We start from the raw sequence: 16672 nt of genomic DNA, 5'->3' as shown, positions 1-16672 counted from the left end.
GATGGCATGAGGGTGAGTAAATGAAGAGAGAATCTTCATTTTTGGGTGAACTATCCCTTTAATATTATCGAGAGTATGGGCTCTTTTGCCGTGGGCCAGTAAGCAACCACCTAGAACATTCTAGAAATCACTTAAGGGACAAGCTAAGGGAACGTTCTGCACAGTTTTTCAATAGTTTTTGTAATGTAAATATGTGCTAGATGGAAGTCTTTGACCATTTTGCTGCGTCTCGCTGTTTTTTTTGTTGTTGTTTTTTTTAGGGTATTGCACAGGTGCGCTGAGTTTTTAGAAGCCATGTCAAGTTAAAAAGAATGTCAGCTGTTAAAAACACATCTCGAGACACCTGCATTCTGCTCTATTTCCATACTTAAAGTAGGACACGTTTTTGTGTCCGTCCATGCTGTTTCGCAGTTGTTTTCCTACGTATGCATACGCTAGACAGACATTTTTGACCGTTGCTTTTTACAGCGCCTTGCGCAGGCACGGCACGTTTTATTTGCCATGCCAAGTTAAAAGAACTTCAACTGTTAAAAACATGTCTCGAGATCTGTGTTCTGCTCTTTTCGTAGCACTGAGTCAAGTTTTTTAAGCGCAAGGACACATTCGGTGTGAACGGCCCCTAACTATGTGTCTAACTATGAAGATTCAAAATTTCTGTATGTAAATATGAAGCTTCAATTGCCATAATTAATGTTGGCTAGATGTTGTAGTATAGCATTGAATTAAATGTTGTTCTATATAATTGAGTTCTAATACTCGATGTTTAAGTGCTGTAGTACAGAAGACACTGCGGCTGTATATGATTGTTCCTTAAAATACTTCAAAGTACGAGAACGAGAGCAGAACCCAACAAGCTGATGCACGTCTCCTACACCACTCTGTCAAATACTCTTCGCTTGGCTCCACCGCTCACGGATATGTGTCCCTTGACCTCAGCGGGGCCATGTATGTGTACGGTCTTGCCAGCGCCTCCCTGGAATGTCTGGGGCCTGGAATAAGGGCCCTTATAGTGCAGAGCTAGAGATGGATCACAAGACTGTGTGCTGTCCTGCAGCTGTCTGAGTTTACAGTAAATCCTGCTGTCACCAGAGGGCCAGAGCTCCTTCAGAGTACCCCTTCTTACTCTTGTTGCTTCTCTCGATCACTCTTTCCACTTTTCATACAGTTATATTACTTTAGTTAACTGCACGAGTGTCCTAAAAGGATAGTTCTCCGAAAAAGGAAAATTCTGTCCTCACCCTCACTTTTTGAGTTCCACTGAAGAAAGAAAGTAATACGGTTTGAAACAAAATGAGGGTGATTAAATGATACATTTATTTTCAGGAGAAAATAAATAAATGTCTCCCGACATCTATAGCAAATAAGGAAGCTTTTGTCCCTTAATTTATTGTCTTCTGAGTTCATTCACAGCCATCAAAAGAGTTCGACATAACCACATCTACATAAACGCTCACTCTTAAACTGGCAAAAACGTACAAGCAAACAAATGGCTCACCCTGTTCTCCATGAGATTAATAAGTGTTGTTGACATGTGTTTACATCAGCTAGATGTCCTGGTGAACCCAGCGGAACCCCCCCCAGCTAAAACCAGCATGAATTTCCATGTTAGTCCAGGCTGGTTTATGCTGGTTTGGTTTGGTGCCGGTCTAGGTGGTGGGCCAGTGGGGATGTCTCGCTGGTTAAGTTAGTTTAGAAGCCTGGTAGGAACACCAGCCCACCAGCATCCAAAACACAACATATACTGGTGACCAGCAATGCTTGTCTTTTCAACAGAGAAAATAGCACGCTCTCTGTAACCTCTGACCCTACAGTCTTCTAAAAGTATTTACTGTATACGCGTTGTGATCTACGGGGCTCCAGACAGATTTTTGGCAAGGGCGCACAGGTAACATTCCAGCTCTGTTTGAAATTCCTTAATTCCTTAGTTGTTAAAAAGCTGATTTATCTGTTGCAGTTGAGTACAATGAAGAACCCCCAGGTTAATTAATATTCTGTCATTGCAATTGAAATATGATAGCCATGACAGATAGGATTCACCTGCCACATGTCTCATTCTTTTACGACAACACCAACCTGCTGTACAACCTTGTAGCTGGAACTAGCTAAAGTCAGCCATGATTAATCTACCTGAAATCTACATGAAACCATCTTTTGCAGAAAGCAGTTTTGCACAAAGAACATCCATACATATCAGGTTGATTTATTTATAACAGGCCATGCACACAGAACATATTCTTGCACTGCTTTTTAATTGTTTGTCTATGTAAACATGCCCTAGATGGACTGTTTCGGATCATTGCGGCACATTTTGAGGGGTTAATCTCATTAAACATGAAAACAAGAAAATGCCCTGGTCATATTTAACCTCAAATCAATAAACAAAAAAATACAAAATAAAAAAATGTTGTGTTAATCAACATTATGCCACAAATGCTGTGGATTGAGCTGAACTTGTATTGAACCTTGAACATTCCTATAAATTAGGCTTAATTTTTATTTATTTATTTATTAATTAATTTATTTTTTTATTTTTTTATATAGAGTAAAATAGGACCAGGGCATTTTCTTAACAGGTGTCCTGAGATTCACCCTTTTGTTTTCGATAACTTTTAAAAACACGTCTCGAGACCCCTGCATCTTCCAATCTTCTGCAATGCATCTAACTGTTATTGAACACATCCTGTGAATGGCACCTAATGCTTAAATTCACAAGAAGCATATATTTTTCACTTGTTATTTGGACACATATTTAGTTTGGATACTGATTAAACATCAAATGTGTTCTGATTGGCTGTGATTATGTTACGGTGCACAGTAATTTTGCTTTCAGTTAGGACAAAATTACTTTTAGGAAACACAAGGTGTAGACAGGTTTTCATTTCAGATTTCACTGGCTATTTTTAACAGTCTCCTCACTGATGCTAAAACAACGGCGGTTTTTGGAGAACTCTATCATCTGCTACGATATCATAATGCAAGTTACGACATATATATCCAATTAAATAAAGATGCAGAGTGCTGGAATCCAGCTCAATGTCACCTAAATTTAAAAAATTGGGGTGAGAGTGGCCTGTCTCAGCCAAGTGATCATTGCATCCATCTTATAGAAGCTTATTGATGGTAATTGTTATGTTTAGGGTCCTTTCTCCATTTACCCTAGTTTCTTCGTTGTGTGCTAGTGCTATTAAATGTGAATGTTATATGAACATTGCAACTTAACCCTTAGGTTACCCATTTAAACCCATTTACCCATTTAAAATTGCAGTGTGAAAGTTCTGCATCAAACAGAATTTCAGAAATCTTTTTTTCTAACAGGTTTCCCCAAACACTCCTCCTGTCTTCCATTGGTCATATAAACAGGGAGTCCTGCCCCAAACTCACACCATTGGTTAAGCCAATTTTGTGTATGCTCAGTCAAACAAACATAGCAATTTTTGCAAGAGCCACAGAGCCACAATGTTTGCACTTGTCAAGGAAATCAACCTACAAATCGCTTACTTATAGGCCTAGTTGTCTCTGCATATTAAGCTGAAAAGAAAGGACATTTGATAAATTTGAGTGTAGTCAGCAGAATACTTCTGGATCACAGTTTTAAAGCACTTTTTATTTAAAAATACATTTAATTAAATTATGGCTTGATTTACAATATCACTCGTCCCCAGGATGCACCAGATGGAAAGCCTTGAATATTGACCCCGTAGCTGTTATGTGAATTGGGAACATTGGTCTTTTTGTGCTGGTCCCAGTACCAGAGCTTTGCCCGAGGGGGCTTCCTGAATGGATCCTCTCACCAGCCTGACTATCACATGCTTGTTTAAGCCTGTAGTCCTCTCACGGAGCAGGAGAATGCATAGAAAGGAAAAGAGAAGAGACAGGATGACTTGAAATAATCTTTGTCAAGCAGTGTGGAAATGATGGCGGGGTCGTAAAGTTTAGTGCTATACTGGACCCCTCATGTATGCTATGTGTTAGAAAAGGCCAGTTGTGTTTATGGACTTTTCAGGAACTCTTTTAAGTAACAATTCGTAAATAAAGAAAGGTACCATCCACCTAATATTACTGCTCAGAGACTGCACTTTATTGCTTTATTAGTAGGGTTGGGAACCAAGTTTTGAAAAATACCACAGCCAAATTATTTTCATGACTTTCAGTTCTGTTAACCCGGGCGAATGCCACTCATGAGCACTTTAGGTTCTTTTGAATCTAAAGCGGGAAACATACAGTGCCACCATTGTAGCACGTTTCCTGAATGAACGACTCAATTGAGTTGATTCTTTTGAATCTACATACACCACAAAACATACAACGCTTCCTACCACATGAATGACTCGTAGCATCAGGATCTTTTTAATGAATCAAAAACTTACCGAACCCCATGTCATTCCTTTTGTCAAGTCTAACGCTAATTAAACCAAAACCTATTACTGTAAGGCTCGTGAGACTTAAATACTGGAGTAATTACTCCTAAAATTCCTTAGGAGAAATAAAAGTAAAACACGTGCACACACACACACACACACACACACACACAAAACAATTGTTGACAAAAAGTAACAGTATAGAGCTATAAAATGAATGTGCAAAGTTCAGATCATTTGGTCTTGGAAGAGTTTGATAAGACATGTTTGAGTTCATTTTACAATCTTTGACTTTTGATTGCAGACTTTGATATCTTTTTGTTTGAGATATCTTCTGGAAATCCAGAGAAAACTCATGTGAGAAAGCAGACTTATGGAAAAGTATCCATTTGCTCCATTAAACTCATTGCTGTCTAGGAGAAACAACTGAGACATTTAAAGAGCTCTAACAGTCTTTTATATGGGCAAGGTCATATACAGTATTACAGTGACCAAGATTTGAAGCGATTTAAGGGGTATTTACATTTAGTCACTTTGTGCGTTTTCACAGATCGGATTGCTATCCAATTGCGCGTTTGTGTGTCATTCAGTTGAACTCCGAGTCCCAGTGTCACTGAGCCGCACCGCGGATGTCAACCAGCTCAAGAGCGCGTGAAGAGCTTCTCAAGCACTCTGAATCAGAAACACAAGCGGGAGTTGGGCGCGAGCCTCTGCTGACACCAGAGAACCTAAACGAACAAGGACAAACTGTGATAGTAAATGCAAAGCACTCCGATTTCACTTTAAATGATCGTGTAATGGCAAATGTTCCTATTTCATACATGCAGTGACACAGGAGGAGAGGCACGCTTTATTTCTGTGGAGCAGTAGCGGATTTAGGCATGGGCGACATGTGCAGTTGCCCAGGGCGGCATCTTGCGGGGGGGAGGGCGGCACGAGGCACCCACACAGACACCCCCTCCTCCACAACCCCCCCCCCCCCCCCAGTGATCACATATCCCTTTTTTATTATTTGATATTTATGTTAAGTTAAATGTGTAAAAATGACTTCTTAAGGTGTATGAAGCACACATGCAGAAAAAAGCACACCCGTTTATGACAATCGTCATAGCCCTAAAGCAGGCAATTAATCGTCATAATCGCAATTATTTGTTTGACAATTAATCGTCAGCCAAATTTCATTATTGTGACAGCCCTATCCGATCATCAATTCCCATGCTATATGCAAATAAATCAGAGTTTACTTCTGCGAATATGCTAATGCAGGGCAGCAAATTTAAAAGATGTGATTTATTATTTGATTAAATTTCCAAGTGACTTTGCTCAGTGCGCGTGTGTCTGTGAGTATGCGCTGTGTATTTTCCCCTTGGAGCTTGTCATAGGTAAATCATGTCAGCTGCGCTAATTTTCAGTGTTTAGTTTGAGTTTCGTCAGCGATCTGCATCAAATAAATGAATTAATTAGTTATTGTAATTTCCAATATTAATATAATTTGTTCTTAATATTATATATGAAATATTACATGTATATACTGTGTGTATATACAGTATATACTAATATATATATATATATATATATATATATATATATATATATATATATATATATATATATATATGTATGTATGTTAAATATTGATTTTTATGATAATATAATATTATATTTAATTATTGCACATATTGCTGCAATTAAAAAATTGCTAATTATTTGAGTCAGTCAAGCTGCCACAACCCTGCGTTTCCCACTTTCCTGTTTTTCTAGCTTAAATGTTTGCTGTGTCTGTGGGACAATTCTGTATGCTAACAAAACTCTCTACCCTGAGCAGACCAATCTAGTTCATCTTTCTCAAAGTCTGCTCTTTCATTACCATCACCTCCCCCAATCCATTCCTTTAAACCATCATCCCCTTCACCTCTCCGTCTGGTCCACTTTTTTTTGTCTGTATGCCTTCTTTAATGTGCGTTGCTAAGGTGACTGCTGACCTATTGCTTGCCGCTCTTTGAGAGGCCCCAAGATGGCTTCCCGTTCTCACCCTTCTCTGACACTTTCAATTTGTAGTTGGGGTGGGTGTTATGTGTGTGTCCATGCATGTGTCTAGCTCTAAAATGTCTTTCCTGTGTTAATGTATTTCCTATTGATACAAAATTTTGGTGGGATTAATCGAAGGGTTTGTTGCTTTTTGTAAGATAAGCTTTAATTTTTTCACAGTCACGAACCATTATAGGCTACTTGTTAGTCTGTTGCAGGTAGTATTAGGGGGAGGAACATTTTCATACTAGAAAGTGTTTGATTAGACAACAGTATGTATAGTGCATGATGAGTCATCAATATTTTTGGACCGATTCACTGATGAGAAAGATTGCTAATTTTAAATGGGCATATCGAATACACTAGCATATAGATAGCCTCAAAGCAAACAAACAGTGACTGAAAGCCACAAAATTCTAATTTTAATTTCATAGCCTCATTTCAAACTGGCAAAACTATACCAGCTGCCAAGTTAACTTGTAAAAACAGGGCCAAATCTGGTTTTCCATATTCCTTGTCACAAGAGTATCCGTGTATGCCATTTGGAGCTTTTGATCAAGGTGATTTGAATATGACAATAATTGTTAGTCTAGATTAAAATAGGGTCAGGTGTGAGGGCACAGATGCTTGAGTGAAGTGCAGTTATTTTGGGTAAATTTTGTGTAATTGTTGACTCATCACCTTTATGCTTCTGATGGTGTCAAACACTCTGCTCTGGGCCCTGTAAGCGCAAAGTTCAAGTCTTTGGTTTCACTTTGAGTCTTATCTGTGTGTTTTAGGAAAAGAATCGGATTATAAATCACACTTTAGTGCATTTTTTTTACCATGTGACTTTTGAATGGTGCTCTTGGATTCAGGCATAAAATGTAACCTGAAGAGCAGAGGTTGCAGTTGGCACTTTCCATAAATAGGGTGCAAAATGGGCCTAAAACTCTTTTAAAAAAGTTTTTCTGCAAAGGGTCAGTGAAAGCAGTCTCCTTAACCTTCAGAAAATGTTGATCGTCAACCTCAGGAGGTCAAATCAAATATTAGTAAATATTCAAAATATTATATATAAATATTAAAGTTATATATATATAATAATATTTTATTTTGCACATTTTATTTTATTCATATTTAGATAATTTACCAAAATTTGGGACATGTCTAAATACAGTTTAAAAGTAGACATGTGATGTGCTTAAAACTACATACCTTTCACGCTAGGTTAATTTTATGTTCAATAATTGTTTATCAAACATATCTAATAGTTCTGACTACAAAGAACATGGAATTTGTGCCTGTAATGCTTTAAAAAATAATAGTAATAATGGGACACCAAAGTTTAGCATATTTCTAAAAAGTGCCAACTACACCATTTCTGTGTATTGAAGTTGGTTTGAAAGAAGTGGCTGTTTTTTTTTTTTTTTTTTTGAGTTTGAGTTTGAGTTTGAGTTTGCAAATATATTAGATGTTCACTGAGGCCAGTTGCTCTAAATATTTTAAACACAACTCATCTAAAAGGTGAATGTAATACCTTCAAACAAATGAATTGCAATCACACATATGCCAACAACACATGTGGGTAGGTTAATAAATATGTCCTACACACCACTCTGACACTGAAGTATTTGTGTTGTCTGTGGTGAACACAATGATGTCTGACTAGGACAAAGAGCGTGAGACAGAGAGATATACAAGGAGAGCGAGCAGCAAGAAAATGAAGGAAAAAAATAGGTTTGTCGTAGGCTTGTTGTTCGCTATGATTGGAATTATTCAGAAGTAATAATACAAAATGCCCTAGATTTATCCTAGTAAAAGATATTCTGCTGATGTTTTTAGCAGGAAATAACAGTTATTTACTTTAAAAAGTGTATAAGTGTCCACAAATTCTTCTGACATACCCTTCCCTCAGCATTGCTGTTAGCATACAGTATAAAAATGTGATTGTCAGCTGTGATCTGAGAGGTACAGGGTTGAAAGTAATCAATAAGTCGTCCTCTTATACAAGGCCATCAAGTAATGGCTGCTGTTGATGAGGTGGTTGTTTTAAATGTCAGCAACACAGGAGGATTAGCCTATATACATAACTAGCTAAGAAAATCCATTGTCTTATACTTAAGCTAGCTGTTAAGAGACAGGAAGTGCCTGGGTCTTCTGTCTTTGTGTTTCTTTATATAAGAGCAGACAAGATTACCAAAATAATAATACTTTTGTAAGAAATTAAAGTGTCTGAATTTGCTAAGCTCATAATAAGGAACATTATCACTATAATAATTTATGCCTATTTAGAAGCATGAACTGGATTTAATTTTAACTCCTCAAAGTATATATGCGTACATCCTATAAAAAGCTTGAGAATAGGCAGGCAAGACAGTGGCCTTTCTATGATGGAAAAATCTCCCGAGGAGGTCACCACACCACACAGGTGGCAGCAATTAACTGTAATTTTTGCAGATTGTAATGATCCATAATTTACCAGCCTCTCCCCTTGAATGTTTTATGCAGTGAAAAAGTGTTTTGATTGGGTACAGGTTTTTTGGTTCACTCTGGGTTTTGTGTCAGATACCTCAGAGAGATGCAAAGCAGTTGAAAAATGATGCTGGAATGTAGACCTAGAATTCAGAACCTGAACAACCTCACTTACAGTTTCATAAGGTCAGATGTTGCCAGTATAGTTGTGACTTTTTGTGTCAAAATGCTTCGGCAAGAACACAAAATTTTATATATAAAGATGTTTACAACAGAATACACAAACAAATACATTATGAACTGTTCAATGGCATGTATTTTCATTGAATGCTGGTGGTGGTGTGGTGTAGTGGATAATGCCATGAGCTGGAAGTCCTTTAATTTGCTACTTGCTTACTTGCTCTAGTGTGTTTACATGCACACCAATATGCTCTTAACTATCTTAAAAATCAAATTGTTCAAAAACCCAACAACGCAAGAAAATCATGTTTACATTATATTTGAAATCACTGGGTTTTCCACTCCTTTTGATGTCAGTTGTAAAGCGACATACACACAATGCTTGCGCACACTGGATAAACTAGTAAGAACGCCGGTAAAGGTGTTTACATGCAGAGTGAAATAGGGATATCGGGCAAAAATCTACATGTGCTGATCGGCTATTGCTTAAACCGTGTATGACCTTTTCCAGATAAAAGAACAAGTATTAAGGTGTTTACTTGACCTTACACATTGACAGGTTATTAAGCATAATCAGTGCAAGGTTGTGCAAGTAAAGATGCTCAAATTTTTAGCAAGATTGGCATTCAAGATTGCTTAATATTTTAACATAATGTAAAGCTCAGAATTAAAGTAACATTTATACTTCCTAGATGGCCTGCTGACCTTTCCTCTCTGCTTTTGTCTTGCAGAAAAAGATGAGCCCAGCAGCTACACTTGTACAACTTGTAAGCAGTCATTCAGCAACGCCTGGTTCCTGCTACAGCATGCCCAGAACACTCATGGTTTCCGAATATACCTGGAGAGTGAACCTGGAAGTCCGTTAACTCCTCGGGTGGCCTCTGCTCCAGGCATGGGTGGTGACTGTGCCTCGCAGCCACCGCTACACACAGCCCAGCGTGCAGATAGCAGCCCCTATAGCCTGATGAGGATAGCCAACAGAGAAGGGTCGTCAGTTCCTAGAGAAGGTCGATATCCTAGGACACCTCCACTCTTTAGTCCCCCACCACGCCATCATATGAGCCCAGATGATCTGGCTTTGGCCCCCCACCACCCAAGCGCCTTTGATAGGGTTCTGCGTCTTAATTCGGTACCCTTGGACTCCCCATCTATGGACTTCTCAAGACGTCTAAGGGAACTGGCAGGGAACTCTGCTGGGTCCTCTCCGCCCATGTCGCCGAACCGTCCTAGCCCCATGCAACAGCTTCTTCAGCCTTTGCAACCTGGAGCTTCTCATTCTCCCGGACCTCATTCAACATCAACTCAACAAACTCCAACCATGCCAACTGTGAAGGCAAAGTCATGTGAGTTCTGTGGGAAGTCCTTCAAGTTCCAGAGCAACTTAATTGTCCATAGGCGCAGTCATACTGGAGAGAAACCGTACAAGTGCCACCTGTGCAACCATGCTTGCACTCAAGCCAGCAAGTTGAAGCGCCACATGAAGACTCATCTGCACAAATCCTCCTCCACTACCTCTAAATCTGATGATGGTCTTTCAACTGCCAGTTCTCCGGAACCAGGAACAAGTGATTTGCTAAGCAGTGCCACCAATGCTCTCAAATCTGTGGTGGCAAAGTTGAAAAGTGAGAACAATGGCATGATCCCTGAAAATGGACAGGAGAAGGAAGATGACGAAGATGATGAGGAGGAGGATGAAGAGGAAGAAGAGGAGGAGGAAGAAGAAGAAGAAGAGGAGGAAGAGAATGATAGTGAGGCAGGAGAGAGGGATGACATTATCTTTAGCTTGAGCCTAGAAGGTGCACGCCACCATGAGAACAATAGACAATGTCACAACAAAAGTTCGGAGGCAATTCAGGTTTATCGAGACACCCTAAACCTGTACAAACAAGGTGACCATAGATCAACTAGCGAGACAGGTGGTGATAACTCCCCAAAAGACCAAGTCAAGGAGGGAAATGGACCCATGGTAAATGGTACGGCCTCCTACCTAAATGACGACCTCTCTCGTAAACTTCTTGCTGGAAGTCCAGGATCCGACAGTCCTCTCTCGAAACGCATAAAGATTGAAAAAGATATTGATCTACCTACTCCTACAGTCCCCAACACTGAGAATGTGTACTCTCAGTGGTTGGCTGGATATGCCGCATCCCGCCAGCTCAAGGATCCCATCCTCAACTTTGGGGACTCAAGACAATCGCCTTTTGCCACCTCTTCAGAGCACTCCTCGGAGAATGGCAGTCTCAGGTTCTCCACTCCACCTGGTGAGCTGGATGGAGGGACAGCATCGGGGTGCAGTGGAACGGGAAGTAGGGCCAGTACGCCCCACCTCCCCACTGGTCGACCCAGCTCCAAGGACAGCCGCCGTAGTGACATGTGTGAGTTTTGCGGCAAAGTCTTTAAGAACTGCAGCAACTTGACAGTGCATCGCCGCAGCCATACCGGTGAGAGACCGTACAAGTGTGAGCTTTGTAGCTACGCCTGTGCTCAGAGCAGCAAGTTAACACGACACATGAAGACGCACGGACAGACGGGCAAGGACGTTTACAAATGTGAGATATGCCACATGCCTTTTAGCGTCTACAGCACTCTGGAGAAGCACATGAAAAAATGGCACAACGATCGACCATTGAGCATCGAAATTAAAACGGAGTAGATTTACGACATATTTTGCAGTCCTAGAATAATATTTAAGGCACAGCGTCAGAGAATTATGCTGGGCAAAAATTGACGCAAGACTTTGAGCCTCTCTAATGTGCAATAACTTAATGTTTTGTACTTTTCTTACTGGTTGGCATGTTTTAGTGTGTTAGCTTGATTAATAAGCATTAGTTGTGTTGCTGTTGGTACTGTCTTTTATCGAATGGAACATTTCATGCTGCAAACAATTATTTTTACGTGTCATACCTAGTGTTTTGTCATTTAAGCTTGTAATCTTTTGACTACCTACATTCACACTGGGGTTTACACTGTTAATAGGGGTATAGATGAACTATAGGGTTACCAGCGGAAGTTTGAACAGTAACATTTTAGTCAAATACTAAACTTATTTGATTTTTTATTGTTGCTTGTGAAAAAGAGTGCCTTGGGTGTCTTTAAAGCGTCTGTGATTTCTGCCATTTGCCATAAGCCTGGGAATATTGTTCAATGCAAAATAAGGTTCTTGCATCAAGTACCTATTGTGAATTCACTAATTGCAGGAATCCAGTATAAGTTCTTGTGTATATCATTTACTAGTATAACCTATTGTGTTCATTTAAGTACAATTCTTTTGTTGGCATGTTCATGCCCTTTGGCTTGGAGAGATTTTATCTTGTATTTTGGTATCAAACTGACTGGTACATTAGTATGTTTTCTTTTAACATAGGGTCTCGATGTTTATTTGGGTTTTCTATGAAGGTTTTTAGAAAGTAGCCCTGAATATGTGTTTCACTCAGTAGAAAAAAGCCAATTTTTTGGACTATACTGATACATTTCTATTTGGTGCATGGAACAAAATGCATATTAATAATGTAAATATGTCAGTTATGTCAAAGAATCAATTTCTTGACAGGGTCATTCGTGAAAGTTTAACAATATATCTTTATAGTCCCTGAATAAGCTTCTTTTTTCAGGATTGAAAATCCTTTGAATTTCAAATTGAGCTCAGATCGATTAAAAATAGAAATAGTTTAGGGAGGCCAGTTTTGATGGAGCAATGCAGTAATGTATTTCAGGACATTTACACATTCTTGGATGAAAGTCTGAACACTTTACCGTTAACTTGCTTGATAAAGGTTATTTCCATAACGTTTTCTTGGTAACACTCTACAGTAAGGTTATATTCATTAATTTATAGTTATAGTTAACACAATAGTTAACATGATCTAACAATGAACAATACTTTTACAACATTTATTAATATTGGGTTATGCTAATTTGTACATAAACTAATACATTTTTCAATTAAAGTTGTATATGTTACTTTTAGTTAATGCAATAAGGACTAATATGACTTTGATAAATTAATATTAGCCAAGATTAAAAAATTCTGTAAAATCATCATTTATTATTATTTCATGATATCTAATGCATTAAATAATTTTAATGACTAGAACCATATTGTGAAGTGTTACCATTTTCTATAACACAACACTCTGCAGTTTCTAAAGCTATGTACTGTATATACCCCTGTCTAATAGTATAAAGCACTTAGCCAACGTTACACATATTTTGTGCCCGCCGAGTTGACATTCAGACTTTTTATTCTCTACATTATCCCATAGTGAATTTTATGAATAGCACTTGCCACTCAGCCTAAAACTCTGTATCTGTCCTGCTAATCTACGGGCAGGTGGTTGAGTATAAAACAAAACCGCTCTCCAATAGCACGAAAACCTGCACTGTTTTGTTTTTAATTTTTTTTCTTGTTTACAAGACACACTTGAGAGAAACTTCCTCTCATATCAACAACTTGATGAGGTGTCATCACATTTTGTAAAATACAGTTAGATTATAATTCTTGGCCAGCAAAAAAGGAAATAAAAGAAAAACAAAAAAGAAAGAAAAAGAAGACTTGATTTAGGAACTAGATGTTTAATTGGGACAGTGTATGTTTAATTCTCAGTTTATATACTCCAAACTATCTGCTTAAACAGCCATGATATTTTTTTAAGAATTAGATGTTTTGGGGTTTCTTTTTGCAAAACTTTGGTGTTTTTAACAGGAAATTCATTTAAAATGTTCAATTTTTGCTGCCCATCTTTATTTCTTTGTGAATTACAATGTACTATGTAAATACTAAATGTTATTGAGATTTTTGTTTCTTCTGGTCCTGTTTTTTTTCTTTGCCATCCACAGTTAACCAGGATGAGATTGTAGGAGTACATTTGACATTTTATAGGGCCGACTTACTGTCAGTCAAAAGCTATTGTTTGCCACATCAGTGTGTAGAGCAGATCTTGATTTAAATGTTCATCGAGAGTAGTCAAGATAGTATTTATGTAGAGGATAGAATCCCAGACAGTTCCTTATTCACTTTAAAGGTACAAAAATACCTGTAGTCAATTTCAACATGCTGCCACCATTTTTTGTTTTCTCCTTAATTTGGCAGGATAATATAGAGTGAAACGTTTTAATGTATGGATCTTGAAAATGAGTTTCTAAGAAATAGCTATGTGGGGTTTACATGGATAAAAGGCTATACAATGGTCTGTTGTACACAATCCTCTCTGACCTGTCACGATGATGAGGAACAGGTGGTTATATGATCTCTGGCCTTTGGATATGCAGTAAAGTTTGTTAGATTTTGGGTTTCCCTCTTTATTTTGAACTGTCACAGTCTCCCCCCACAACCTGAAACATTCCAGTCATCTTTGAAAGAATGGATGTCATATGCAATGAATCAAGAGTCAATAAATACATTTAAAATGCATTTTGAAATACAATGGTTTGTCTTGGTTTGTTTTATTAATAACTCACCTGGAATCTGCGCCAGCAGAAGTCCGCAAATTTCAATAGAATTGAAATGCCCGTTATTTGCAAAGTTCTACACAAGTTCTACCCTTGCATGTTTGTTTTCTAAGTCTACACGTTTTCGATTTCATAACGTCACCATTTGCCAATGTGGCACTAGAGAGTGTTTTCGAAGTCTCCATTTTCAGTGGAGGAAATGCAGTTTCAATGTGGATGATAGCTGTAAACATTGCAAAATCAATGTGATTTCAAACTAAAACAGTGTGTACGTAGCCTAAATAATTTGATTACATTCTCAGCTCCATTCAACACGTTTAAAACCATTCCACAGAATCCTGCAGATTTTATTTAGCAAAAAAGATCAACAGATTAAGTCTGAGCCTGTTTATGACCCATTGTAAAAAAAGGGCAGTAATTGTAACTTTTATCAGAGTAAGTCGGCCTGTTCTGTTTAACTATGATTTTAGTGCATTCAGCTATATGAATGTCCTTTTCAAAACAGGCGTATATAAAAAAATAAAATAAGTAAAATAAAAAAAAAATCTGATTTTGCTCATTTAGGCTAACTTTTAAAAGTTCAAACAAATTAATTAGATAAGTGAAAAAAAACAATAACCATAAGAAGTTCAGGTTAAATAAAACTTTTTGCAAAATTGTGTTTTTATATGGTATGGCTCACGTCTAAAATTATTATTATTATTATTTAAACAGAAATAAACAAAGTTTTGAACAAAGAAAAGTTAAAAGTTTACTTAAACGTTACTACTTTTTTTTTGTTTTGTTTTTTGAAGAAATCTTGGTAACACTTTACAATAAGGTTGCATTTGGTAACATAAGTTAATATGAACTAAAAATAAACAATTGTATTTTCAGAAATTAAAATTAACAAAGATTAATAAATGATGTATATGCATATTGTTAATTGTTATTTAATGATAACTAATGCATTTACTAATGTTAACAACTGGAACCTTATTGTAAAGTGTTACCAAAATCGTTAAGATTCTAGGTCACAAATCAAACCTAAGCAAATGTGTCACATACACCATATGAACTAATTTGTACATAAGGTCCATGAAAGTTCAAATGCATGCAAGAAATTCTCAAATTCATGTAAATTTTTTTACATTTACTATAATTTGTAGTAAAAACTATATTTTGTATTACATTAGAAAAGAATGCAAAATAGAAGCATTTTGAATTTTGGACCCCGCCGTGTGTGTGTGTGTGTGTGTGTGTGTGTGTGTGTGTGGGTGTGTGTGTTTGTGTGTGTGTACACATGCATATTAACACCAGGTGTGTTTGCTTTGCAGAACCTAAATGAAAAAGACGGAAGTTGGCAGCTTTATCTGTTGTCTCAGTCTTTGTCTGGTCATTTGGGTGTCTGTGTTATAACATTAACAGCCTTTTTATTTATTTTTTTTCTATAATTTTGCACTCTTTACTTTTCCTTTTTGAACTGGCTCTGGCATGACAAAGTAATCTCTCTCTTTCTCTCTCTTTCTCTCTTTCTCTCTATCTCTCTCTGCCCTTGCTTCAGCACTGTATGTTTACTGACCTGGAGGAGATTAAAGTCCAGCTTTAGAAAAGGATCTTGCTTTTTAAACTGTTGACAGTTGAGATAAAAGCCCTTAAGACTTGGGGATGGGCACTAGATGGGTTATGGCTAGTTTTGTGTGTGCGTCCGTGCGTGTGCGTGTGCATGTGTGTGTGTGTGTGTGTGTGTGTGTGTGTGTGTGTATGTGGAGGGGGGTTTGGGTGGTTTACAAGGACATTTTTTAGGTTACAAAATGGTAATTACAAGGGTATTATGCTATAAATGTGGTTTATGAGGACATTTTTAGTGTCCCCATAATTCAAATCACTTAAAAAACACACTAAACTATGTTTTTTTTTTTTTTAAATGTACAATGCAAAAAGTTTTTTTAGGGTTAGGTTTAAGGGTAGGGGTAGGGTTTGGGTTAGGGGATAGTATCTATAGTTCATACAGTATAAAAATAATTATGTCTATGGAGAGTCCTCATAAGGATAGCCGCACCAACTTGTGTGTGTGTGTTTTTTTTTTTTTTTTTACACCACTTAGGTGCTCTGCTTGCTTTCTGCTCCCCTCTCCCAAGTTCAATATCAAAGGGTGAACAATGGTGGGTCACAGGGATCCTGAGCCCAAACAGACCATGCATAGCATGCATGCTTTTCCCATAGCA

The 16672-nt window shown here is 37.8% G+C and overlaps 1 protein-coding gene across 1 annotated transcript in view; it reads left to right on the top strand.

Annotated features, from left to right (window-relative positions):
* The window catches only part of LOC127448698 (B-cell lymphoma/leukemia 11A-like), a 33823-nt gene extending 19425 nt beyond the window's left edge, over positions 1-14398 (top strand). Inside the window, exon 3 of the mRNA XM_051711427.1 lies at positions 9749-14398. Within this exon, the coding sequence (XP_051567387.1) occupies positions 9749-11670 (1922 nt within the window). The 3' untranslated portion in view covers positions 11671-14398. The remainder of the gene's footprint in view (positions 1-9748) is intronic.
* Positions 14399-16672: the final 2274 nt, after the last annotated feature.

The sequence above is a fragment of the Myxocyprinus asiaticus genome, chromosome 12, assembly GCF_019703515.2.
Source record: "Myxocyprinus asiaticus isolate MX2 ecotype Aquarium Trade chromosome 12, UBuf_Myxa_2, whole genome shotgun sequence".
Taxonomy (NCBI): Eukaryota; Metazoa; Chordata; class Actinopteri; order Cypriniformes; family Catostomidae; genus Myxocyprinus; species Myxocyprinus asiaticus.
Note: the sequence above shows the minus strand (reverse complement) of the source record. Positions and strands in the feature narration are given on the sequence as shown.